The sequence below is a fragment of the Eimeria tenella genome, genomic scaffold, assembly GCF_000499545.2.
Source record: "Eimeria tenella Houghton genomic scaffold, Eth_scaff95, whole genome shotgun sequence".
Lineage (NCBI taxonomy): Eukaryota > Apicomplexa > Conoidasida > Eucoccidiorida > Eimeriidae > Eimeria > Eimeria tenella.
The window spans coordinates 81,041-105,401 of NW_013543472.1; the positions used below are offsets into that span (position 1 = coordinate 81,041).

Below are 24,361 nucleotides of genomic sequence, written 5' to 3' on the forward strand. Positions count from 1 at the left end.
CTAGACTCAAGGTCCCTGTCCTGCTGTTGTCCTGAGGCTGTTGCTGCTGCGGATGGTAGCTGGAGTAGCAGTTACACCATACCACGGAGCCACTTTTCCGTCAGGTGCATCTGCTCAGCAAAAATTATCGGAAACGGCTTTGAAATATGATCCTAGCTAGCGATCTGGTTGGAGCAGCTGCAGCCGCAGGGCGAAACAACAAACCCCACCCCCGGCAGCCCTACTGGGGCTGCTGCCGGTCCCTCACATCCTGCTCCCTGTGCTGCCATTAAGCTGTATCTTGGTTGCACTTGAGGTGATGAAATATAAAAGCTCCCAAATGCATCGCTGTTGCAGCAAGCAGCCTCGTGCGTCTGTTGGGTCTGCCCCGTTGCACGTTGCCCTTCAGCTTCTCACAGAGCAGCAGCTGCACCACAAGAAACAGCAGTAGCAGCAACAGCAAAGTCCATGCCTCGTAGCCCACTGGGGGCCGAAGGGCCCCATGTGCGCGACACTGATAAAAGGGCCCCAACTGTCGCTTTGCAGGAGAAGACTTTGCAAGATGCTTCATTGACAGCAATACTGTGGCCTCAAGATACCGCTGCAAACAGTAATCTTTGTCTTATAGACCTTCAGGTGAGCATGCTACGGCACCTGCTTCTGCATCTAATATGGTTCGGTGGATACTCTGATCAGGGCTGAACACTGTCTTGCAAGAAGCACTGATGCACTGTTAACAGTGAGGCTATGTATCGAGGATGTCTGCACTCCTGGCTCCCTCGTGTTGCCGTTTTCTGCAGGGAGAGGCCCTTTTATCCACTCAGGATCCAACTAAAGCTGCAGCCGACTTGCAGCCGCTGCAGGCACCTCCCGAAACAGCAGCAAATGAAGGACAGCAGCAGGAATCGCCTGAGTGCGAGCTTTGGGGCATAGTACGCTGGCCTTCAGCTGCTGCTGCTTCGGCCGGCGACAGCGGACCCTGCTGCCTCTACGTGGGAGGAGATAGCGTACAGGGGAAGGTGGCCCCCTTTGTTTCTGCAGACGGCCCATGCACCCTTGCAGTCCTGCGGCGGGTGCGGCGTCCGCTCCTTTTAGACGTGTCTGGCTGCACGTACACAGTAGCAGAGGACGGGGATGCCGCTGCTGCAGATGCGGCTTCCGCTGCAGATAAGGCTGCTGCTGCGCACATGGAAGCTTGGGAGTTCTATGGTGCTATCGAGAACACCGTTTCCTTTTGCAGCGCTCCAGAACTAAACCCTTTCAAAGAGGCTTTTGCTGTTCAGGCCGCGCATGTGTCACCTCTGCAGCAGCCACAGCAGCAGCCACAGCTGGGCCCCGTAGCAGCAGCTACTGCTGCCGCGGCTGCAGCTGCCGCAACAGCAGATGCAGCAGCACCCGGTGAAACCGATAGTGATGCTCTGTGGCTCGTAGCTGCCTCCCGGCAGCTGCAGCATATGCACAACTCGTGGCAGCTGCTCAATCTGAGTAATGAACTGCGGAATGAGCTGCAGTTCGGGCAAACGCAGCAAGCCGCACAGCGAGTACTGCTGCTGAAGGGCCGGCCTACCGCTTTCCCCATTCCTCCCAGTGCTGCCCAAATGCGGGACGAAAGCAAAACACTTATTTGCAGCCGGAGTAGCAGTTTTTCTGTCACACAGAACACTATAGACGGGGAGGTGTTAGTTTGCTGCAGGGAGGCAGCACCGCGCAGTGACGCAGGGGACTGCATGCTCATTGATGACAAAAAAACCGACAAAGAGAGCGACCAACGGAACGGTACTCATGGTGTTGCAATTGTAGGCATCTGCAGGTCTGTGCTGCAGTTAGAGAAGTCACGGGGGCGGATTTACCAGGTGCAGCAGCTGCTGCAGTTGCCAGTGCAGCAACTGCTGGCTGCATACCCGAATTCAGTGCCGCCAGCAGCCGTCGCTGCGGGCCGTTCAGTGCTTTCTTCGGCAGTGCTGCTGCAGCGAGTTCAAGCTTCCCCAGCGGAGATAGCAGCAGTTCTGCTGGGTGATGCAGGCTTGCCGTCATTGGGGCACTTCTACCAAACAGCAACTCCAGCATCAACCCCTGCAGCATCGCAAGGGGGAGGGCCGGTGAAAGTTGCAGAGCAGCAGAGCCACTGCCTGCAGCAACTTTTGCGGCAGCTTCCTAGTATGTGGGGTTCTCTTCCTGCTGTCACTTCACGTGCTATTCTCTACGACCCAGATGTGGGCGGCTATTTCGTGGTCTCTGCCGCCACGGTGCGAAAGTGGCTGTTTCGTATTATGGACTGCTTGGCTTTAGGCAGCAGCAGTAGCAACAGCGGCAGCAGCGAATGGTTTAGTGTTGGGTGGGCCCTTGAGGCCATTACGGACTGCGTGCAAAGGCACGGCTTGGCTGTGCCGGGATTGCGCGTACAAGCCCACTCAGGAAGATCAGCAGCAGCAGCAGGCGACAGTACAACGGATACAGATGAGAATTTGCCGCTGCTGACAGCTGGCTTGCTTTTGCAGCTGCTGAGGCTTTTCTGTGACATGAGGCTCCCGCAGCTCTGCTGCAGCAGCTATCCGACAGCCTTGGGCGACAGTTGTCCTCCTCTTTCAACGGAATCCGCGGCAGCAGCAACGGTAAATGTGAACGGTGACCTAGAAGATTTGCTACATGGTTTGGAGAAGGTCCTGAGTGATGCAGCTGCTTCGAAGGAAACTAAGGCCGCAGTGAATCCCCTTAAACTGCATTTCCTGCTAGCCGCAGAGACAGCCGAACGTGTGGGGTTGCCGTTGCAGCTGAAACATGGTGTGACTTATACTTTGTCTTCTGCAGTCACTGCAGTAGAGGTAAAGAAATTTTGCGTAAATCTAGGAAAGCTATGGCAGCAAGTGCCGGTCAGGATACTGCAGTGGGCAAAGGAACACATGCGAAATCGCATAGCTGCTCTGAGGTCAATTGCAGCTGCTGTCATTGCTGCTGAATGTCAGCAGCAGCAAAATGAGCAGGAAGCTGCACACGAGCTGCTTTTCGCTGCAGCAAACCGAATACCGCTTCTAGCAATGTGGTTTCACTGGGAACAGCTGCAACAAACGGCTAGCTACCCCCTCTCAGCCCCGTCTCTCCTGCGTTGCTGCACTTACGGATTTCCTGACTTACGCACCGACTTTTCGCTGCAGCGTGCACAGCAGCGTGCAATCCCCACGTGTCTTCTGTACGGCAACCGTCCGCCTCACGGCGAATCAGTTGGTCTCGAAACAGCAGCCGCAACAGCAAGGCTGATGCATGCAGCAGCTGCATCCGTTGCATCAGCGGCCTCAGGGGGAAGCAGCAGCACCCGACAGTTTGCTGCATTGTTACCAGACGCAGAAGAAAGGCGCGCGTTCGTGCAAGGCATGCTGTTGTCCCCTCTCCGCGGATTTTTCATTGCAGTTGAAGGGCAGCTTCTGATGCTGCCAGCTGCAGAACTCCCGTTGACTTTGAGGGAGCGTCTTGTAGCTGCGTTTGCTACGAAGACCGTGTGGCGAGAAGAAGAGTTGCAGCCTTTCTTGAGCCTCTGCCGATCTGGCAAGGAAGAGAGAAATGTATGTCATGGCACTCCGCAATGGCATTCTATTTGCACGAGAGGTTTTAGCGAGGCAGCTCAGGCTTGCCAGTATGCGGAAAGCTAGTTGCCGCTTTGCTTTCTGCTTTGCCCTTGACCCTTGCTCTCGCTGTTGCATTGCTTCTGTTTGCATTTCAGGATCTTGCTGTGGAGCTGGGGGCTCCCCCGGCTGGCTACTGCTTTGTTCATCAAGGCGAACTATCTGCAGAAACAATGGAGCAGGTGACCTCTTTCAGGTCCAGAAACGTCCCTCCGGCTTTCTGGGAATTGGATTAATACTGCTTGTGGCTCACGGCGCGTAGCAGTGTACAAGAAGAACAGCAGAGTTCTGCTGCAGTAGTGCCAGCAGTAACGACAATGATGGCACTCTGGCCCAGTGACACGTGCAGGGGGGCCTGCACGTGAGCTGCACCCACTGCTTCGCGTTGCTGTGGTTGCAGCTTACGATTTCTTAGTCTAGTGGGTTTGCAGTTTTGATGTCCAGGTATCCCCCCTTTTCCCAATGCGTGCTACACAGGTAGCGGCAAAATCTGTGGTCTTGGGGCTTGGTAGCTAGTTAGCTAGCAAGAGGTTGACCAAGCTAGCAAGTCAGCTAGCTCTTTCTATACGAATCGAACGAACTGAAGATAAAAGCTGATTTGGTTTGTACTTATGGCTACTCAACACGTGGCGAATTGGCTCGTGCCCCACTGCGCCGACAGCAAATCAGCATAGCTGCTGCTGTTGCCACCAACTCCCGCCGCACTTTGCGCTCGAAGCGGCGCGTTGCATTACATTTTGGGAGCTTCAAGGTTCTTGTCTTCATCCGCTAAGATGTTGAAGTGGCGACTGCACGGTTAGCTAGATATGAAGGGTGCCAGGTGGACACGACGCGTCGGTTCATCAGTGGCGGTAGGACAGTTGCTGTTGCGACAAATAAGGGCTTGCATATATAGTTGCTTGCAAGCGTTTGCTGTGGTGACCCAACAGCAGACAGCACCCGATGGTTGCGGTTCTGCGGGAACGCGGTACAGGGTTCAAAGTGCCCTTGCTTAGCAGTAACTCGCCAGTTACTTGCCAGAGCGGCGACCTAGTGGCTGCTTAGTTCAAGCTAGCTCAATAGCAATAGTAAACCACGGGGAAGCCTGCCTTGCCTCTTGCCCGAGCTTCTGGCTAGATCTGTGGGGCAACCCGTGTGCTCTTGGGGCACCATGCGCGCCCTTTAAATGGGGCTCCAGTGACTATGCTGTTACTGTGATGCATCTCAGTCACCTCAAATATGGTTTGTAGAGTAGTGTTTCCTGAAGCTGTGCATGCACACCCTCCACAGCGCTCCCCACAGCGATGGTGCCCCATGTAACAGATTTTTGGCAGGCGGCTAGCAAGCAGCGAAATGGCCAGTGGTTCGCACATCCAGCAGGCAGAGATGTCAAATTTTATGTGCTTTATTATTCTGCGTTAAGCAGCCCACAAAGTTCCGCAAGGAAGCCCGTTGCTACTCACTTGCACATCAATTAGCGGTCTCTGCTCCCGCTGCCCGACTAGCCTAGTGTGTACGCTTATCAGTGGTGCGGGGGCTGGATTTTGTGTATTTGCTTGCTTATGGTTGAGTCGAGCATAGAAAATAAGTATAAATTCGGGGCCCAAATGGGAGAAGGGAACGCAGTAGGGATACGACGCGCATCATTGGCCACACGCGTTGTAGGCGTGTACTGCTGCTGCTCTGCTACTGCTGCTCTGGTGCTGTTCCTGCTGCTGTTGGGGAACTACCTAGCACTGCTTGTCTGCTTGTGTTGAGCTTCCGTCGTAAAGCAATCCCTTCTTCTTTAAACAGGTGTACTTTTCTCAAACAAAACGGAAAGAAATGGCCCAGCCCCTGCTTTTATGCTTCGCCCTAGATCCCCTGGACTGCAGCAGCAACAGCTGCAGCCACAGCGGCAGCAGCAGCAACAGTAGGGCCTTGTTCTAGCCATTCGTGCTGCGTCGAGTTCGTTATACTTTTAGAAGTCCTGAAAGTACATATGTCAAAGCGCATCAAACAGAAGAGATAGCAGAGGTTGCAGAGACCCACGGAAGACGTTCCGGCGTGTGGACACTGCTGGCGAGCGCTCGAGCCATCATTAGGACCAGAGGCCACCGCCGCAGCAGCTGCAGAAACGCCGACTGCATGCATAGGAAAGCGACAAGACGTTTGCGAGAGATTAATGGGCTCATGAAGTAGACACCAGAGAGGCAACGGGAGCACCTACGGCAGCAGGAGCCCCGGCAGCCTGAACAACAGCTGTAGCCGTGTGCACCAGCCATGCCCGCGATGAGGAGCTGCATACCGTGGGCGGCCTCGGCAGCAGACCAGTAGTGGCAGCAGTGGCGGAATCAAAGGCAACAGGTTTTGTGCGCAGCTGCTAGTGGAAGGCACTCAAAGCCACTCTGACGCATCAGCAGCAGCAGGCGCAGCGGCACGACCAGCAGAAGTAGCAGCGGAAGAAGCCACAACTGAAGTGCCTCAATGCATCGATCTCCCCTTGTCTAGCGCGCTGCAGCTACACACAGGAGAGTGGCACACACCCACCAGAAGCACTAGAGCCTTCCCAGGCCTAGTTTGAGTGGGCGGAGCGCCATAGTGCCTGTTTGCCGATTTCGGCCTGCAGTAGCATAACAAGATTGTCGATAACAGCGCCACAAGAAGCCGTAGTAGCTGGGCAGGCAGCCTTAGTAACGAAGAAGAGCCACCCACAAAATGAGTAGCCAGAGCTCCTCCTTTAGTCTGCCTAGAGATGCTAGGCGAGACGTGGGGGCGGCACCCCCGCAGCAGCAACGCCGGAGATCCCATGGACAGCAGCAGCAGCAGGAGCGAGGGGACAGCCACATGTCCATCCCGCCTCTGATGCGCAATGGTAGCAGTCACAGCGGCAACCCCAGCAGCGGCAGCGGCCTGCCTTTGTACACGGACGTGGTAATTGTAGGGGCTGGACCTGCGGGTTTGACTCTTGCCTTGTCTTTGGCACTTCAAGGTGTATCCTTTGTCATTGTCGATGCAGCCCCATGCACGCCCCAGGAGAGCCGTTCGCTGACGGTGCATGCGCGGACTTTAGAGATTCTCGAGGTGTGTGGCTGCTCCTTTGGTCTAGTGAGATATTGCGTGGCCAGCCTAATTGTGTTCTCCAGCAGCAGCTGCTGAAAGTAGTTGCCTTCTATGAAGTTGCAGCCAGAAGACCAAGCAGCTAGCTGAGTAGCTCTCTTGCTTGCTAGCTAGGCACGGAAGAAGGCACTTTGACACGTGTTTGAATTTAGTGTGCGTGCATGCCCGTCATTAGGATCTCGGAGTTGCGGGAAGTTTCTTGACTTTGGGCCTTCTTTGCCGCGCGTTCGAGTTATGGGTGAGCGGGCGCAAGAGCCTCTCAGTGCCCCTAAGAGACACAGAAACGGCTGCTGCGCCCGTGCGGGTTCCCACCTTGAAGGCTTTGGCCTCTTTGGCCGGCAGCTTAACTGCTTCTTCAGATGCTCCGGAAGTCAACGCAGCCTGCAGCAGTGGCAGCCCCTTTCCGTTCGCCCTCATCCTGCCACAGGCCACCACCTGCCAGATCCTAGAGAGAAGGCTCAACCAACTGGGACATGAGGTCCGCTGCTGGTGATGCTCGTGCTGCTGCTGCATAGCGCTGCAGTTGCTTTTTTCCAGATTGCCGCTGAGTTGCTGCTGCTGCGCACGGTGGGTTTGTGGGTATTTTACTTGGAGATCTATTGGGTTTCTGCAGCCTTCTGCTGCCTTTTGAGATTTTCTTCTGTAGGTACTGGTCCCTTGTTGTCACTTCACTTCCGCTGCTCGTGTTTTTACCATCTTCTGCAGGTCCACCGACCTGTTGCCGTGTGGCAAATTCAAGGATTCGATGCAGACGAACCTAGCGCGTTCCCTGTTGACCAGCGTTCACAGCAGCAGCAGCAACCACAGCAGCAAAAACAGCGGCAGCAACGGAGCACAGAATCGACCTTGACTACGCAGGAGGATTCCGATCACAGTTCCTTCCGCTCTCCTCATGAAGTTGCAGACGAGCCGCAGGTGACGGCGGATGCAGAACCGCAGAAGGTGCACAGACAGGAGCAACAGCCGCGACAGGAGCAGCAACAGCAGGAAGAATCATTCTTCCCGGCCTTTACAGCTGGTGGGCACGCTTCACGGAGGGACAGTTCCAACGGCCAGTTGGGCTACCCAGTGTCTGTACACTTCGGCCACTATGTCCCACGCAATGGATCGTCATCATTCTCAGCAACGACACCAGCATCCGTGGATGAGCCACCCGTGAGATTTGGCGTGGTGTGCTGCCGATACGTCGTGGGCTGCGACGGGCCAAGGTCTGCTGTGCGCAAGGCGGGGGGCATCTCGTTCGAACAGCGGACCAACCCTAGGTCTTTCATTGTGGCGGATTTGCAGCTTTCGCCTACACTGATGTCAGCTTGCAGCTCTACGGTATCTCCTGCACAATCTCCCGTGCTGGGTGCATCTTCCTCCCCCACTCGGACCCCTCCAGAGTCACCTCGAGGGGAGTTTAATGGAAACCGCACGCAGGCCTTCGCAGCCAGCCCTTTCCAACTGGCAAACAGGCATCAGCAGGCGGAGGATGATGTCCCACTGACACTGTCCTCTTGGGAGCAGCAACAACAGCAAGAGGCGAGCAGCTGCCAGCTGCTGGGCTGCGGGGGCCTGGGAGTTCCTGTCGATGGCTTATGGGGTGAAGGGCTTCTCTCTGGTTTGGGCAAAAGACTGCATGCAGCAGCTGCTGCCGCTCTGGAGCCAGGAGAGGCAGAGAGGGCTCGGCTGATGGCCTCAGGAAGACGAACTGCTACAGGGGATGCGGTGGAGATACACCTGACCTCAAAGGGATTTGCTGCGTGTATTCCAATGCTGAAGACTGCATCAGCGTCAGCCGTGGCCCAGGCTACAGATTTTGGGAGCCGCAAGAGTGGCAGTTACGGCGGCAGTAGAAGCTTCAGGCAACAGCAGTTGTTGATGCACCGGCGCAGTACAAGACCCGTGGACACATCAGCATTCCGATGGAGGGTCGTTACTGAAAAGATCCCATCAATGGCCGCTCTTGCTCCTAGCCATGCGATGTCGTTCACCGACTCTGCTGTCGCCCCTGCTGCTGCTGCTGCTGCGACTGCTGCTGCTGTGGCTGGGGAGAACGACACGCGGAGACAGGAGTCGCAAGCTGAGACACGCGAGGAGCTCCTGCAGCAGGTCGAACGGGTAGGTACCAGAAAGTAGCTACAGCAAGTAGGAATAGCAGCAGCGGCTCGCGCATTAGCAGCAACTCAAGTCCTTTGTTTTGCCAACAGCAAGTGCATCAGGGCCCTGACTCCTGCTGGTTGCAGCCCGCGCAGAGAAACATTTTCTATGCTAAGTTTGTCTGGCATGTGTAACTTCCTACTAGCTGCCGCAATTGATCCTACGATTGTTCAGATATTCGTTGGCTGCCGAGTGACGGAGGTTTACTGGTCCGCAGTGTACAAGTCGGCGGTTCGAATGGCTTCTGTGCTACGTCGCAAACGGTTGCTGCTAGCGGGTGATGCGGCGCATGTTCACCCTTCAATATTGGGACAAGGAATGAATCTAGGCATGCAGGTTAGTGAATTTCTGGCTGTCCTGCCCATGACACAAGGTTTTGTTTGGCTTCATCTGTCTTTGGTGGCTTTTGCTGCGTAGTCGTCTGTACTTTGTCTCCCTGCGGTTTGTAGTGGTTTTGAGTGCTTTCGATTATTTGTGCACACGTTTGGACTTGGGTTTTTGGGGGACTTCTTGTGGGGCTTCCATGGGAGTTGTGCCGCGTACGCTTAAGCTGTCACGCTTGTAGTGGCAGCCCTGTCAATTCCGCCCCTCTGTAACTTCGTGCTACTATTTCGAAGGCCTTTGTGGCATCAGAGAACGATTTGTAGAATATAGACAGGAAACAACAAAACAGCTTCAAAGATGTTGAATTTAGAAAAATTTTGCGGTTTGTTACTTTAGTGCAAAGGAAAACTGCATGCGCTCTTGTATTCATGGGATCTACGCACACGCACAGAAATACTGGGGTATACTTGTTTTTACAGATGTATATTAGTTGATGCTTTGCACTGTTTATTTGCCAGTGGCCACATAGTGTTACACCTTGAATCGGGCGAAACAAGGGCAGTATGCAAACGTGCATGCGTCTTTGCTATTGCAGAATGCGTACAATTTGGGATGGAAGTTAGCCCGCGTGCTTCGCCATGGTGCTTCTCCACAGCTGCTAGACTCCTACTCGGAAGAGGCGAAACAAGCAGCAGGTATGTAGCTCTTGCGACCAGCCATGTTTTGAGCTACTACTGCAGCAGTAGCAGCGGCAACCACCAGCAGGTTTGCGGACAGAAAGGTGATGGAGAAATTAAGCAGGCTCTCAAAAATGAGGAGGCGAACCCCACTGTGCCTCTGCACACGATCCAATTATTCAAGTAGAGGCACACACTGCAGCCAAAACTGCTGCCGCTTGCTGCTGCCGAAGGGACACTGTAATGATTATCACAGGTTACACTACCTAGTTATGGTGGCTTGTGCTGTCATGTTTCTAGTGTTTCTGTTCTCGCGATTTTGGTTACAGAGCAAGTCGTGGGGCTATCCGACCGTTTTTTCCAGTCTGTCCTTTCGGCCAACGGCTCCGGCGGTGAGACGCAGTCAAGACCTTTTCTTGCTGCCAGTTCTGTACGAAGACTTCCCACGTTACGCATTCGCTTCATTCATACATAGCTGCGTCATTGTCTTTTACAGTATGTATTCTTTTTGAACTGTGCAAGCAGCATGGCTGTTGCTTGCTTTGCAAAGGCTACGCGACTTTGGCGCCACTGCTCACCCCCTATTCATGGTATTTTGCGTTTTTTTTCTTCGTGTTCTTGTTTCAGGGCTTCTTTCCAGGCTTTTACTGCGCATGGGGGCTGCCGTTGCGTCTCACTTGCCGAGCGCTGCGAGGAGCTTTGGGCAGACGCTGCTGATGACTCGCATTTCTTACCCGCAGCCAAGGCAAGTCAAACAAAGCGTGCCTTACAGCTGCTGTCAAATAGCTTAACTTACAAGCCACAGAGCAATTAAATAGGCGGTGCACTCGTAGATATTACGTTTGGATGCACTATCCTACACTTCGGGAGAAGCGGGACTTGCTAGCAGCTTCTCATTCGGGAAGACGCAATGCAGCTGAATAGGCTCTTAAAAGTCATATGCTGTGTGCTGGACGCAAGCTTGATGGATTTCTTGTTGACGTTTTGTGCCGCAGTATTGCTTTGGGGAACGGCGATTCGTCTTTCATATCGGGACTGAAGCCTGGCTGCAGAGCCCCAGACTGCCTCGTCAAAGTTGCTCGGGTGAGCAGCGCGGTGCTTTACATGTTTTTGATGTCCACGTGCATCTAGTGTTTCGTGTTATACACTGCTACTGATGCGAAAGCCTGACACGTGCTACCGCTCCCTGACTTGCAAGTGGCTCTTCAGGCGGCAGCTTTAGCAGGAATGGATCCCGCAGGGGTCGTGTGGTTTTATGTGGTTGTTCTTGCGAAGTAGTTGTCTGCTCAGTTGCTTTGTTGTTGTGTCATCACAGTTCCCGAAGATGCATCCTCCAGATGTAGCAGACCCCGTGGCTGGTTACCTTTTCGAGCTGTTGGGCAAAGGTCGCCATCTGTTGCTGCTCCATATAATGCTTCTGCCGCCAGGAGCCAGAAAGCAAAACATATTCGGATGTGAAATAGCGGGAGCTCCCCTTGTCTGTGAGTCGTTAGCTCTCCTACATTGGACGATGCTCTTGCTCGTGCCGTGTTGCTGATGTCGCAGTTGCTGATGCTGTTGCTATAGTGCGCCCTTCTGATGCCACTGTGTGTTGTGGAATTTTCGCCTTGGCTTTGGGGTGGGAATTGGGCGCGTTGGGATGTCTTGATAGCAGATTGCTTGTCGTAGTCACTGCGGGAGCTGTCGCTGTTACCGCAGCGTGTGCAGATATATCGTCACGCATACCTGTGCAAGTGTGTGTATGGTCTTGCATTATATATATGTGTATAGTGTCGTACCTAGGTACTAAAAGTATGCGTGCGCGACTGTGCGTTAACATTTTAAGCTCCGGAACACATATACTCACCCACGCAAATGCCTCCGCCGTCGGTTTTCGTTTGCCCGTGAATCGGTTAAAGCATAATCACTGTTGAACAGTCTATCCATGCGTGCATTTTGAGCACTTTGGCTGCTTTAACTGCTGCTACTGATACGCTTCAGCACGGTACAACAATGAGGCAGTAAGCACTCTAGCGCGACTTTGTCAGCTGGCAGTTCTGGCTGCAGCCAAGGGTGCTTCATCTGCGGCTCCATCTCCAGTAGGTAAGGACCTCAACTCTTCGCCTTCCGGGTCATTTAATGTCTCTGCAACAGCAGCTCAGAGCCTCCACGCTCCGTTTTCAGCAGCAGACTTCGTAGACTTCCCTGCCGGCCTCGAAACGGGTCTTGGCAGCAGCAGCTGGCGCAGGGGAGCGGGAAGCAGCAATTCAGAGACAGACGATGACGATGCATATGAGGACGGATTTTATGGAGCTGACAGTGGCAGAGATATCTCAATGGGCAGTGCTAACAGTAGGCCCCTGAGTTCAAGGCGTGGTCTCGAGACACCAATAGCAGCTGCTGCTGCTGCTGAAGCGTCCGCTGCGGGTGGTGCTCCTGTTGGAGGCAGAGTCCTGCGACGCCACACGGAGTGCCCCACAGCGAGCGGTGCCTCAGCCGCAGCTACGGAGAGACAGCTATGGGCTTCGGACTTGCGCGTTGTGTGGTGTTTCCACGGGCCCACAGCTGCTGTGCACACAACCGCCACATCAACCAGCATCACTTCAGAGATTGTGCGGGGCAACTCGCGCTGCATCCCTCCCGCCAAAAGTCGTTCGATTCTCCAGCAGCAACAGCAGCAGGCCCGGCTTCCTTCAGGATCCCCGGTTGCGGCGGCAGCGGCATCCAACGCAAAGGTCGAAGTGGAAGAGTGTCACCTTGTGGAGCGACCGCTGTTGCAACTCCTGCCACCTGCTTTGCTGCAGCAGATGCAGCAGGCGAGCAGCGGCAGCAAAGGCAGTGGAGGGTTCATCCTCATAGACTTCCTCAGCGATCTACAGAGCAAATTTGGTTTATCCCTAGCTGACCCGCACGCCTCTGACGGTGCTGAGGCCAGCTGCGGCTTCTGCCTCATCAGGCCAGATGGATATTTGGCGCATTGTGGGAAAGTTGGAGACACGAAGGCTGCTAGGGGCCTCCTCGACTACCTTATCAGGTTCTAGGACGCTCTATTGCGTGCATTTTGTGCTGCAGCCGCTGCTTTGGTTGGTGCAGCTGCTACAGAACTCGTAGCAGCTGCTGTTAGCTGTAGTCGATTCTGCAGAGCATGCTTCAGATTTTGTCCCTGGTTTTCGTCTCGCCATGTCGTCATCTGCTGCAGCAGCGACAGCAGAGTTAGCTGAGACACACTTCGGTAGTGCCAAATATGGCCGGCTTTATCTTTTCTTGCTCGGAGCGGAGCGATTTAGGGTCCGCTGCACTCTCTGCTGCACTATGAATGCCGAGTGCGGCTGCTGCTGTTTCTGTTTTCGTGGGAGTGCGCGGCAAGGCGCAACTGACCTGCGGCAACCGAGCCAGTTTTGTGTTTTTTCTACCTTTGCTCTGCCGCGGCTGTAGCGTTGTTACTGTTTGGCCAATACAATGCATTGTTGCAGTTGCTGTAGCTCATCCCTCCCCCCGTCCCATCCCCACCCAAGGCCGAGGGCGCGCGCATCCCAGCGGCCGCCAGAGGCACTGACTGCGCACACCACGGGACTGTTGTGTTCCTGGGCCTCATTAGGGAATGCTAGTTGCTGTGGGTCAGGTGCCTTGATATGCTTCTCTAAGGCCCTCTGTTCACGTAACAGTATTCAGAGCTGCCTAGCCATGTAGACAGACAATGTTTCTCAGCCCTTAGGCACGAAAAGAGTTGTCAATTACCAGGAGTTGGGGTGTATGTGCATCTCGCATGGGCTAATTTGCTTCGAGTGTGCCTCTTTCACCTTTGCCTGCCTACTGGTGTCTCCAACTTGGCAGTCAGAGATGCGGTCTGAGAGCGCGTGCGCGATTCGCAAGAGGCTCTGTCTATCATCTCGCGTATGGCAGCCTATCGAGACAAGCATACAGGAAAGTCAGGGACAGTACCTGATGACCCCGCAGAAGTGTGCGAGCTACAGAAAGTGAAGAAATGCCTGGAGGAACCGCAGCGTCACAGCTGAGGGCAAACCCACCTGAATAAAAGGCAGCGTCACCATTTGCCGGACTGTAGGACGCCGGCTGGGGTCTTTTTGCATCATATCGGTTACTAGTTGCCTTAACTCTGCCGAATAGACTGACGGGACGGCAGGCACCTGCGAGGACACCCGAACAGCGCCTTCAGTAGTAAAGCGGACCCCAACAGCAGCATCAGAAGCAGCACAGACATAATCATCTGTACGAAGGCTCCTACATTACAATGCGGAAGACTATCTGCAGCTATAACGCCAGTTACTTAATGGATAGACACTACGTGTATGCCGCAGCCAGGCAAAAGCAAGGTGCTTCTTTTATATTGATGACTTTGCTGCTGCTGTTCACTCGCTGCAGCAGCGCTGCACGTTCAATAGAATCAGAAGCTCTGAGCTGCCAAAACTGATTTACGGGGGTGCTTGAAATTGCCTTCACAAGGCTCTTTAGGTTTTGAGCCCTAAAGGGGACAGCAAGAGAACACTGCGCAAAGCATCACAGACACACAGAGTAACTTTTCCATCCAACTTTACGCAAAGCAACGCTTCGCTTTCATCTCGAGCTCCACTTGCTGGTGTTGTTCTTGGTGCTGCCACTATTTCTGGTGTGGCGCTCCAAATTAGTAATGGGCTGCTCCTGTAGTTGAAGTGCTTTTGCTGTTGCTCTCGAGCTCCACTTGCTGGTGTTGTTTTTGGCGTTGCCACTATTTCTGGTGTGGCGCTCCAAATTAGTAATGGGCTGCTACTGTAATTGAACTGCTTTTGCTGTTGCTGCGGCTCTGCTGGTGAGCGTTTTCTGTCCATCTGGAACGTACAAGTTCATAGACAATACAGCCAAGGGACCAGACATCAGAGGGGAATGAGTATTGGTGTTGCTGCAGCAGCAAAGAGGCAGAACGCACGTACAGTTAGTCTCTTGGGTTTGAAATATCTGGAAGGAAAAAGAAAACAGACGTACATACACCTGGACGGCACTTGAAAACAGGAAGCAAAGCACAGTCCACAGAAGGATGGCCAAACCAACAGCAAAATTCGGCATATACAGCATCAAAGCTTTGCAGAAATCGATAAGATAGATGCGCATGATCAGTAGCGAGGGAACTTGTCAGAGCGGCTCTCGTAGACCTTGTAGTTGCAGTCACATATGCTTTCAATATGCTGCAACAGCAGAGGCTCTAGAGCAGCGGCTGATGCAGGCACTGAGTACACTGTCGTGAATGCTGCTGTCGCTTCTCTTGCTGTTGCTTTTATCACACCTGGCATAGCTCCGGGCTAAAGTAATAAGGAGTGCCGATGGTAGTCTTTGCACAGCAGTGCGTCGAGTCCAACATTTTTGCGATACCGAAATCGCCGATCAGCAAATCATCTCTCTCATTCAGAAACAAATTCTGAGGCTTCAAGTCTGCAAGGAAATCAACAGCGACAGCAGCAGCAGCAGCAGGAGAATCGAAATACGAGGCAAATGCTGGTGAAAGGGAAACGCAGGAGCGGTGTCAGGCGCTTTTCAGCAGAGGCTCAGGTTAGAATACGGTAGAGTACGGAATCAATGAGGCAAGCATCGACGCAGGACAGCTGAAGGAAGGTCAGCGCAAGGGGCAGTAGAGAAACATGGCGAAAGGAAGAAAGAAAAGTATACCTCTGTGCAGTATGTGTCTTTCGTGAAGATGCTTAAGCCCAAGGAGAGCCTGGGCCAGCCACAACACAATTTGGCCCTCTTGAAATCTTTCATTACGCTTCCGGTGGCGCTGAATTCGCTTGTGCATATCCCCTCCTAACCAGCGGCAGCAACGAGAACAAACCTCTAAGCACGTATATAATATAGGATGGAGGCTCAGTCACCGTTGAATGGGCCGGAGAAAAATGACATGGCGTCATACCTCTTAGAGATTATGACAGAAAGAGGACGGACAAGAAGCAAGGAGGGGCAAATGTGAGGTAGGAACAAAAAGAAGCCTACCGGCACAATGCTCCATTATTATGCAAAGTTGGTCCTCTAAAATATAGCTCCGGCGATAGCGCACGATAAAGGGGTGAGGAGGAATGCTTGCGAAAACCTAACAGGCGAATAAAAGGAGAAGAAGGCGCAGGCAGGCAAACGAAGCTTGTGGGCACTTACTGGATTGGCCTGGGACAAAGGCCACAACGATCAGCAACCGCAGCAGCAGGAGCCGAAGATAAAGTGACAAGTACACAATGAAAGGCAGACCAAAAATTTTTGATCCACAAGATGCGACCGTTGGACCGAGAAAAATATATATGGACATATACATATATATAGAAAGGAGGGAAAATGGTAACGCGAGACTGGACGACGCGCAAGAACGTTCAAAACCAGCAGCAGAGAAAAATTTATATTTATTGGCGTTGCACTTCGCAAATGCATCATTTGACAAAACGAAAGGCAGCAGAGAAAAGGTTTCGAGGCGCCTGTTCGGCAAACAGTAGCTAGGCGTCGTCAGCCTTCATTCAGCTATTTATCACATAAGCTGTGTCTGACTGCATTTATTTGTTTGCCTAATGTTGTACCCTTGCCTCATTTAGGGTTTCTTCTCTGTCCACTGCGTCCATACCCGACATGTCTATTGACTTCAACACAAGCCTGCGCATACACGCCAAAAGCACAGCCACCCACTCTCTTGGCCCTTGTCTATCTTTACTTGCTTTGCCACCACTGCCGGTCCATACGTTTTCATTTTCGTCTTCCTGCTGCATATCTCTACCTTTTCGTCGGTTTCAGTTGCCTGCCCGTGAAACTCTGTCCCTCTGCATGCATATCTCTGTCTCTCTGTTATTTTATCTTTTTGTATATTTCCTTTCGTTTTTCTAATTTCCCTTCCGTCTGGTTTTGCTTCTGTTGTCTTTTTGTGTCTGCGAGGCCCTTCCGTAAAAGCCTTTAGACCATTACAAGTGTATAATTGACGGCAGTGGCCGTAGGGCAAAGGCAGGCGGAGAGGAAAACACAAAAAGCGCCGATACATAGTGAAGCAGATGCACCTAAACACTCTGTTGCATCAAAGTGAGCGTTTCGTCGCTTCTGCTCGTAGGGAGTGTGCACCTTCTGCTCCAGCTGCAGTTGCTGCTGCAGCTGCAGTCTCCGCTGCTTCCCACACATGCTATTTGCCTATACCTGTGGTATCCGCATAATGTAAAGCTTTGTGCCTCACTTGGTCCCATCTCCTCCCTTTTCTATCACTAGAAACGCCTTCCCGAATGAGCCCGAACCCAATAACGTCACCTTCTTGTAGATCGGCATCTTCGCTGCCACTGTCGGCCCCGCCAAAGCCCTCTGGGATCCGCTTGCGAAATGGGAACAGATCCCAGAGGGCCTAGTCCTATTTTCGCTCCTGTTTCTACTGTGGCTTGAGCTGCCTGTCTCAGCTGCATCCCCAGCTGCTGCTGCCGTCGCTGCTCATCGGGACCTTTTCGGCGACACATTCAGGAAGCATGGGTAGCATATTTTTGCTTGGCTACTTATTTTATGTATAGTAGAATTGTGGCTTCGCACCACTTGAACTACTGGTGCTCTGATACCTGACTAGCACTGAAGGGTCTGGCGGCCAGGCAACGACCTCGCCGCAGCAATTCGCGCGAAATTGGCGGTGGAAATTGGGAAATAAACACGTTATTTCTTTACTTACTAAAATAATATTGACTAGTTGTCAACTTCAGTGAACGGTCTTCAGTCAAGGCGGCTTTTAGGTGTCGGCTTATGGAGCGGGGCCACCACTGCGGGTTGGGCAGTGACCTGCAGTCCAACGGGCTGCTCGGGGCTTAATTTCCAGTGTTTCCTCCCACGCTGAAAGCTCAGGACGCTTACGGCCGAAAATGCTCAGTTCTTTGTTTACTTCACCTTGAATTATCTTTTAATTCGCTGCATATGGTGGCAATGCCGCACTAACTTGCCCATAACGGCGCCTGAATCGGCTGCTCACGCACGCAAAAGGCGTGCCTCTGCCTCCATTTATGCTGGTCTATATCTCTGCTATCTTTGTCTTTTAAAAACAATTATTCAACGTGGCCTCTAACTCTTGGGGGAATTGTTCACTCATTCTCCGCTGCTACGCCCAGTTTAACAGCTTAACTATGCTCCCTGCAGCTCCACCACACCGGCAACTGCAGTACTCCTTTTCAGCAGAAACAATGATTGCCGAGAAACTCAAAAGCTACAGTATATCTGCCTGAGAGGCGCATCAGTGCATAACTCCAACTGGTTGCTCGTAGAAGTCCTCATTCAGTTAGCAGTGTTAGTGCTATGTATGCGGCCTAGTGCCATTGCAGTACCTTCCTAGCATGCGCACGGCGTCAAACGTAAACAATGAGCATATTATTTAAAAGTGCGCATTGGGCAAAAGTAAAAACTCCATAAAAGGAGCAACTTATGTCTAGCATCCATTTAGCTTTTCGGTTGCAGTGAGCACCTGCAGTTCTTTATCTTTGGTACACAGCGCACAAATAAGACGTTGTGGGCTGTGTCGGCCCACTAGGCCAGCTAAATGTGCAGCTCATATGCACCTCCTCGGCAATATTTTCGTGTCGTTCCCCGGGAGCGCTTTACTTCTTTTTGACAGCTTCAGCCAAGTAACCCCGTGGGAAGCAATGCGTGCTCGAGCTTTTGTAAGGGTAGGGCAAAAAGTGGACCAACTTTAGAGGTAGTATTTCAGTCCCTCCGCACAGCAGCTCAGAGAACCATTCCCTAGAAGGGGTACACAAGGCGTGTCACCGCCCAATTAACAATGGCAACAGAGAATTCTCCATTGCTCGTGTCGCCTGCAGAATTACGTACTGCCGTGTACCTAAATGCTGAGTACAGGATAGTAGAATGCCAAATGAAAAGAGTGACACATTTGCAACTGCGTAAGAATGTGCCACTGTTCTCTCTCTGCAGCCAACTGTACCGACGAGCCACTCCCCTAAATCAAATGAGGGGAGGTGAGGGTCCCTGTTTGACGCCTCGCTTCCTAGCAAGTGCTCTGCACCTTTAATGCCTTTTTACCAGAAATTGGTACACGCTTATGCCTCCATGCCGACTGGTGCACGGAAACAACATTCGATGAGCAAGCTTTTGACTCCGTTTTCGAATTTACATGACCAAGCGCCTGCTTGCCGTAGTCACTGTCTCGCCACTACAGCCATTAGTGGAATCAGTGGAGCGTTAAAGAAGGTGTTATAGTGTTGCTCTGCCCTTAAAATCTTTTTGGCGCGTGTGTAAGTGCAGTGCGTGTGGCGTATGCCCATGCCGGGCGCCGATAACTAGACGAAAAAAATGTTTTAGGGCCAACGCTATTGGAAAATCGAGGAGTGGAACCCACGAAAACTGACAAGTAGCCGCTGCTTCCTCCTCCCAATTCTTGCAAGGCGTTGGTGCATGTACGCACATATGCACATCGCATATATAATGGTGCGTGCATATGCACGTGTATTCACGACTTCCACTCATTCTCTGGGCTGTGCCATTGCACCATGCACGTATGCGAATAGCGTGCAAGACTATGCTGTGCGCAATATTGTTACTGCCGTCGACCCACCGCCGCAGCTTGGATGCTTCTAAAGTGCATACATATGCATAAACGAAACAAATGGAGGCATACTTCCCAGTTTGCCTTTTTTGGTACACGCATGGAAAGTGTTTGTCTTCTTGCAGCTGCTGGAAACCGTTCCGAACCGCCTCCAAGCACTAAACGCCGAGCTGCATGCCGATAAAATCCCAAATGCAAGTTAGCAACACAATAACATAGCCAATAGGTCTTATTTGCGGCCTAGAACTCTCCTCGTGATTTCATGGCAAAGATATCTGACTTCATTTTGGGCGCCTCCAAGCATGCCAGTATTTTCCTGTGCTCTGCGGAGAAGGTAGGGAATAGTATCTTCCACGGGCCCAAAGGGCACATATTTGTATACATCAAAACCCGCAGAAGACAGCCCCTGAGAAAGCGCATCCCCCATGCCATACAGCTGGCCAAACGCCACCTTCCGAGAAGATCCGTCAGCCTCGATAGCAGCCCCACCACCTCTCAGCAAGCTCGCGGCCAGTTCTAAAGAACGTGCGTTGTGGGACGCTGCAATAACAGCGCCAGCAGCAGCACGGTAACCAAAAAGAGCAGACAGGGAAGCACAGGCAAGCCCCAGTTGCTAGTCAAAGACAGCTTCGTGCAGAACAGCTCCGTGTGTTGCAGAAACCATTTGCGTGCTTTTGATGCGCTTTCTTGATATTAGTGTTAGCGAGTAAAAGTCTGCATCGTCGTGTAGCCCAGAAAACACTAATACCAAAATCCATTTCTCCCTTCAACGGAAAAAAGACACCAGACGACCAAAACGACGCATAAAAAGGCAGGTAGAGAGAAGACTACAAGGAGCTCGGGGAATTTAAAAGATAAAACTAGGCCACGAGGAGCAAAGACAGCCAAAAAAGCAATCAACACGGAAAAGTTTCTCCCAAAGTAAGGGCCGACAACGGCGATACCAGGCGGGGATGCCTCACCTATGAAAGCATAAACTTGGTCCAAATTCCGCAGTAGGAACTGAAGGCACGCGTCGAAGCTCTTGTGTGTACCTTCAATGCCGCTGAATACCTGCAGGGGCTGCCCCGTTTCCGATGCTGCTTTGATCTCTTGGCAGACATAGGCGCCCCGCACCAACTTGACCGATAGGGCAAATCCAAAAATATTAGATAGCTCCAGATCACGCTCTAGACGGTCTCTTGTATCTCTGCATGCACAGTACAGAAAAGACTCAGACCATCACAAGAGGTAAGGGCCTACAGAAACTGCTGCTGAGTCAGCAAGAACAAAACTCGGAAGAGAAGCTGCAGCAAAAGCGGAAGAAGCAGCAGCATCAGCAAGAACAGCAGCAACGCAAATAAGGGCCGCTGTAAAAGTTGCTGACGTGAGGTACGCCTGGTAGGTGTTCACAATCACTGGTCTCTCCAAATTGTATTTCTTTTGCGCCTGGACAGTTATGAGATGAATGAATGCTTGCAAGGTGCTCTGCTCCGCATCCACCAACAGCATGGTCGGCTTTTGGTGCTGCTGCTGCTGCTGCTGCTGTGCGGCGTATTCGCAGACAGAAAAAAAGCGTGAGCAAATATCTTCGTAGACCAGCAAGTCTTCAGCACTCAATATCGGCAAGACCTAAAGCCAGACAACAAACGAAATTTGCTAAATATATGTCCCCCTAGCACTTCTCTCTTCAACATAATTTGGTAAACCCGAGTCATAACCTATGCGATAGGCTCAATACTCTTTTTCAAGCACATCGAATAGCCTTCAGCGAGGTCTCAATGAGCCATGGCGGCTTTTAGTGTAGGTTTTGAGGACTGATGGTTGTTTCTGCCTCTGTTTCTTACTGCCGAAGTGCCGCACGAGATAACAAAGTGCAATGTATTATATATTACTATATAATATTTTGTCTAATTGCATCTTCCAGTACTGCTGTGCATCCCATAAACAATTAAGAGGATGACAATCTCACCTTCTGCAGGCATTGCAAAGGACCATCATGGCCGACCGCGTCGGGAGTGACCCTGTGGCTCCACTGAAAGTACGACACTGTCTTCTTCTCGCTAGGGCTGCTGCTGCTTCTGCTTCTGCCTCCCGGCTGTTTCAGCAACTCCTTGAAAAGTGACTCTGCCTCAAGAGCCCCCACTCCTTCAGCTGTCAATGCGGAGATAAATCGATCTTCCGAAACTTCCGCTGCTGCTAACTGCTTCGGATAGGGCCTGCCGTTAGACGCTACGGCCTCTATGCCTACGAAATGGCGAAAGATGCAGAAGTAGACGCATAAGAGAGTCTTTGAGATGAGCAAAAGTAATAAAAACAACGACAGCAGAGACCTAGCAGCATCAGCCGGCGGCAAAAGCACTAGCAAATGCAACCGAAGAAACAAGAACAGAAACGCCTGAAGCGACGGAAGCAGAAGCAAGAAAAGTGTCAACAGAAACAAAAGGGTCAGTTGCAGCGGGAGCTGCAAGAGCTTCAATGCACCTGCAATTTTTGCGAAGAGCTTGTCTGTTTGCAGCACCAGCGAGTTGAAAAGGAACATTGGTTCTGTGGGCCCGAAAGCTGTGACCTTTGTTGCGACGAAACCTTCCCCTCTCCCTCCTGCTAAACGTATTATTTCTCTTGTGATCTTCACGGCAGTGGTGAATTTGTGAGTGTGGTCTTCAGTGCGCACAGCAGCGCCCGGCAGGCCAGGTAGCTGCTGCTCTGCAGCATAATCCAATATGGCTCCCAAGTCTGATGAACACAAGACAGCCGATTAAAATATACAAATAGGAGAGATATAAATATAAAGGAAAAATGACAAAAGGGAGATAAAAAGAGGGGGAAAGAAACACAGAACAGAGCGGAGACGCAAGAGTACACATACATGGTGAGAGAAAGATGAGATGAAGGACATAGGGGCAGGGCAAGTTTACAATGCAGGCCTAGAAGGAAAACGTACACAAACGAGAACAAATGGATACAGCAACAAGGACAAGGGAATAAGAAACCAAATAAACGAAAGCTAACAGGAACAAAAGCGGACAGAGTGGCAAATAAAGCGAACAGAGAGAGATCAATGTGACGGACTCAACAGCCCACTAACCAAACGAACAAGAAGAGGAGCAAATATGAAAGGAAGGATCGACAGGTTAGCCAACAACTGGACCACTGATATGGGGAGCTTTCTCACTTCTCTGCTTGAGTTTGTCCAGGGTTTGCACAACCTCTTCCAAAGCTTCTCCTCCACAGAAGACTTTGAAGAAAGAAAATCTAATGAAAGCGAAGACAGCGCGGCTTCCAAAGATGCGACAAGAAACATTCAACAGGGACTCCCAGTTGTCAACCAGCCAATGGTGCCGGCACAAACTAAATACAAACAAGGAGCGCAACAAATCACTCATGCTATACAGACGCAAGGCTGCTGCTCCCGCTGCATCCCCTGTTAATACAAGCTGCTGCAGCTGCTGTTTTTGCTGCTGCCGTTGGTTTGGCGGCGCCCGAGGAGCTGGCGACGGCGGCTGATGGGACTCTTCCTGCGGGTGAGTCTGCTGTCGCTGCTGCCCTGGGGCGAAAATAAATTGCTGCCCTACTCCAGACGCAAAGCCGCGACTGCAGAGCCAGCGGCTTGCTGCAATTGATGCTGCTGGCGTCGCCACATGGTATGCTGCTGCTGTTGCTGCTCTGGCACCTGCCACTAGTGCGCCTATGTAGGCAAACCTGAAAGCCCCAAATGGCTGGCCCACATTCCTGCATTCTGTGAGCCCTGCCGCAGAAGCAAAGACAGGCTTGCCGTATGTGTGGCCTGCGTAACAAAGAGCCCGAATTCCCGTCGCGTTGCCTCTAAGGGCTCTTGCTCCTTGCGTTATTGTTGTTGTTGCTACTTCTGTTGCTTCGGCCAGCCTCCTTGAGAAGCAGCAGGGAAGGAAGGCCATAATCAGAGCAGAATATATGGACTCAGAGACCACTACAATCAAAAGTTCTACTGATTTGTAGACTAACCAGCACCGCAAAGGGGGTGTTCTCAGAGTGTCCCGGAGGTGACCACTGGCGCCACCGGTAGTTTGCTGCTGCTGCTGGCGTTGCAGAACCTCTGTCTCCCTTTGTATACACGTTTTACTAAGAATTATTATTATTTTATGTCTATGTAGTTACTTGCCGAAGTATTTACAGACGCTTTCGAGGAGGCAATTCGATTACGTTTTGCCGTTGAGGCACGCACATCGGGCCAGGTCACGACAGTGCACACACACATACCGGCTTGCCTCTTCCTCCTAAGATCTTTCTCCAATTCTGCCTTTAAATTATTTTTATTTATTATATTTAGTCAAACACGGATTGGGACATTAACAGGGGCGGTTACACCGCAGTCGCTACGTGCGGTGTGTGTCACTGCGGCAGAACATTACACTTCTTCTCATCTGTTGCTTTGAACAAACTTTTTCATATTGGATTCTGTGCGGTAACTGCATTTTGCTTAATTTGATACGATCTGATTCTCCAATTTTTAGCTGCAGCGCGTTTGTTGGCTTCCTTACATTTCGTACCATGAGTGGCTTAAAGAATAGGGTGGCTGTATCTTCGTACTTCGTCGTTCTTTTTGATTCATTAGTTGCGCATATTATTTTTAATCTTGGCCTTTGCTGTCTTTTCCACGACTTGCAGAGGCTACGGCGCTGAGACTTTTACTCTACTGCTAGGGCTGTTGAGACTGTCCACGGCTTGAATGACTTCTATTTCCACCGGGTGAATAGAGATACACAGGGCCCTATTTCGTTGGAATTTCTTTCTTTTTCGAATGCATAAACATTTTGGATGGTCCGGAATCCGCAACAGATACTAAGTACCACACTGGGCTGGTGCTGCGCCGGCTGTTTCCAGGCCAGGCCATCTTCACTTCAGGAAAAAAGCCCAAGCAATTCCTACTCAAAAAAGTTGCATCAACATTAAAAAAGCTGTTCAGTTGTTGAGGATTAATGCTGCTTTGGGGCGTAGCGGTGGGATAAGAACCCTCACTGCTTGCGAGCCGGCTTACAGGCTGGTTGGCCCGAACAAAAGGTGCTTTT

The 24,361-nt window shown here is 51.9% G+C and overlaps 4 protein-coding genes across 4 annotated transcripts; 2 read left to right on the forward strand and 2 right to left on the reverse strand.

Moving 5' to 3' along the window:
- Positions 1-447: 447 nt before the first annotated feature.
- Positions 448-3,832, forward strand: ETH_00022025 (uncharacterized protein; the record flags this gene model as incomplete). Its single annotated transcript, XM_013378710.1, has 3 exons — positions 448-615; positions 780-3,536; positions 3,695-3,832. The coding sequence occupies 3 exons, from the start codon at positions 448-450 to the stop codon at positions 3,830-3,832; spliced, it is 3,063 nt and encodes a 1,020-aa protein (XP_013234164.1).
- A 2,440-nt stretch (positions 3,833-6,272) lies between these two features.
- ETH_00022030 (FAD-depdendent monooxygenase, putative) lies at positions 6,273-12,837 on the forward strand (the record flags this gene model as incomplete). Its single annotated transcript, XM_013378711.1, has 10 exons — positions 6,273-6,638; positions 6,850-7,152; positions 7,380-8,777; positions 8,991-9,152; positions 9,736-9,835; positions 10,147-10,209; positions 10,445-10,562; positions 10,813-10,900; positions 11,133-11,298; positions 11,798-12,837. The coding sequence occupies 10 exons, from the start codon at positions 6,273-6,275 to the stop codon at positions 12,835-12,837; spliced, it is 3,804 nt and encodes a 1,267-aa protein (XP_013234165.1).
- A 693-nt stretch (positions 12,838-13,530) lies between these two features.
- Positions 13,531-17,071, reverse strand: ETH_00022035 (uncharacterized protein; the record flags this gene model as incomplete). The annotated part of the gene is made up of 7 exons (XM_013378712.1): positions 13,531-13,700; positions 13,825-13,944; positions 14,234-14,279; positions 15,075-15,220; positions 15,776-15,872; positions 16,351-16,417; positions 16,983-17,071. The coding sequence occupies 7 exons, from the start codon at positions 17,069-17,071 to the stop codon at positions 13,531-13,533; spliced, it is 735 nt and encodes a 244-aa protein (XP_013234166.1).
- A 2,492-nt stretch (positions 17,072-19,563) lies between these two features.
- On the reverse strand, positions 19,564-23,230 carry ETH_00022040 (proline oxidase, putative; the record flags this gene model as incomplete). Its single annotated transcript, XM_013378713.1, has 6 exons — positions 19,564-19,874; positions 20,297-20,523; positions 20,701-20,945; positions 21,286-21,560; positions 21,798-22,049; positions 22,489-23,230. 6 exons carry the CDS (start codon positions 23,228-23,230, stop codon positions 19,564-19,566), a joined length of 2,052 nt encoding a protein of 683 aa, XP_013234167.1.
- Positions 23,231-24,361: the final 1,131 nt, after the last annotated feature.